The 2043-nt window shown below is 37.0% G+C and overlaps 1 protein-coding gene across 1 annotated transcript; it reads right to left on the bottom strand.

Annotated features, from left to right (window-relative positions):
• Window positions 1-536: 536 nt before the first annotated feature.
• Window positions 537-1828, bottom strand: LOC112502266 (RHOMBOID-like protein 13). Its single transcript, XM_025106133.1, has one exon. It carries the CDS (start codon window positions 1581-1583, stop codon window positions 789-791), a length of 795 nt encoding a protein of 264 aa, XP_024961901.1. The 5' UTR covers window positions 1584-1828; the 3' UTR covers window positions 537-788.
• Between the last annotated feature and the right edge of the window lie 215 nt (window positions 1829-2043).

The following is a 2043-nucleotide window of genomic DNA, read 5'->3' as shown; positions in this document are numbered from 1 at the left end:
TACAAGATATCTAAAGTTTCCCAAATTACCCTTATAGCATGTAAATGCTACTTATTAACTCTAGGTATACAGAGCCATCATCATCTATTAACAATATCACCATTTTTGTTCAATAAGATACCAACCCTTTGGAGTAGCGGTCCTTATATATCGTATTAACAATCGAAATATGGTCATGCACCTCCAAACAAATCTAACTTCCTGCTCTTCAAATGGAAGTAGACCTACCCTCCAAATTACTGATTAACCAACTTGAAGAATGTTGGCATACACCATTCAGAGTCAGACACTAAAGATAGCTTAATTTTTGCCCCTTATCTTTTACATACATAAACAAAAAACCCTCTATTTTTAGGTCATTTTACATTGTCATCTATTAAACATGACTAAGCCAACAACTAGCTTGTCAACTATAGTGTCAAACGGAGCCTAATACAAGGCGTCTTCTAAGAAGCTAGCTATCTGGAAACGTTAAGTCATATCGGGCTTCTATAAGAAAACAAACACGTGAAATCGATGCAACTAACATTAACTAAAGAAATATGCAGCTGCAAAATTTTATTTGGTATCACCATAGATAATCAGATCTGATATTGTACACATAATTCCAACGAAATGTAGCAAACATTTTCACTGGAAACTTGTCAAAACTAAGGTTCCATAACAGCCAACAAGACTACTTCTTTAAGCACATATACGAAACTAACATAAACATTATAATTAATGATGATAATTAATCGGAAAGCGAAAAGTGAATGGACAAGAATGGCATGCCTCTTGAGGAGGAGCTATACAAGTTCTTCATGAGCATCCAAAAGCGAACTCATTTGCAGCATTCGGCCATTGCCTGGCAACGAAGGATCCGTGACCGATTCAATCTCAAGGAAGTTGAAATCATAAGCACCAGATTGCTTCAAACTGATGATAAACACAAGAAGTGTCCATCCCAACATAGAAACTGCCCAGTAATTGTTCATTCCATGGATCAAACCCCAAGCGATCGAATACCCAACAATAATCCCAGATAAATGCCCCAAAAAACTTGCTTGTGGAACAATGATTGAAGTAAATATAAGTGATTCAAATGGTGCAAAACTAATGGGAAGTGAAAGGAACCCGAAAAGGTTCAACTTAGATGAGGGTTGTTTCACAGAAAGAATAGTCATCCACCCAAAAACCACACAAGAATACCCAACAGCAGTAACTCTTCGAAAATACTCAATCTTGAATCTATTGATCAAAACATGATAAGCTCCCAAAACCAGCAAACCGGATAATACGACCAATACAAGTGAGTAATGAAGATAATAAGCCACTCCTAAACCCATGTGCCCTAATTGCTCAACAACTCCAAGGCTCCAAAGAGCACTCATATTGAAAACAAGATGAAGAACACTTATATGCGAAAAGGCAGAGGTTATGATCCTCCAATGGTGACCTTCAACAGCAGTTTCATAACTCAAACCCACATGAGAATACCCAATGCTCTTCTTCTGTATATAAAACCAAATTACAGTGCAAATTCCTATAACACAACTAGTAGCGGGTTTTTCAAGGATCTCGTAGAACAACGGTTTCCCCATTTACAAAATGAGGCTAAACAACCATTTAATAATCAGATCCTGAGAAATACCCACCTTATTTTGCTGATTGAAAGCAAAGATCTGTTGTGTATTACCTTGGAAATGATTGAAGTTCTCTTCTTTCTTTGTAGATCTTTAACGAAACTGTTCGCGATGATCGATGGATAGATAGATAACCCCGTTTCACTCCATCTTTACTCTTAGGTCGGTCGGCGTTGCAAATAGAAGAGGTACTTTCTATTCTCTTGGGTGGAAAAAACAAAAACTAGTGTTAAAGGTTTTATAAATTATATAATAAATTACATTTTTGGTCCATGTGGTTTACATTTTAACACATGGACCAAATATAGAATTTACTCCAAATTATGTCAAACGTAGGGATGGTAATTTATCCCGATCCGATAGGAAACCCGGTTCATCAGACCTGAACGGAGACAGGGATTCCCTGCTAAAACGAGTC

This window comes from Cynara cardunculus, unplaced genomic scaffold, assembly GCF_001531365.2.
Source record: "Cynara cardunculus var. scolymus isolate 2C unplaced genomic scaffold, CcrdV1 Un_Scaffold_1166, whole genome shotgun sequence".
Classification (NCBI taxonomy): Eukaryota; Viridiplantae; Streptophyta; class Magnoliopsida; order Asterales; family Asteraceae; genus Cynara; species Cynara cardunculus.
The sequence above is the reverse complement of the archived record's forward strand: the minus strand, read 5'-3'. Positions and strand labels throughout refer to the sequence as shown.

Bases quoted from the DNA above. Each gene is read 5' to 3' on its own strand.
- LOC112502266 (XM_025106133.1), bottom strand. From the start codon at position 1,583: ATGGGGAAACCGTTGTTCTACGAGATCCTTGAAAAACCCGCTACTAGT.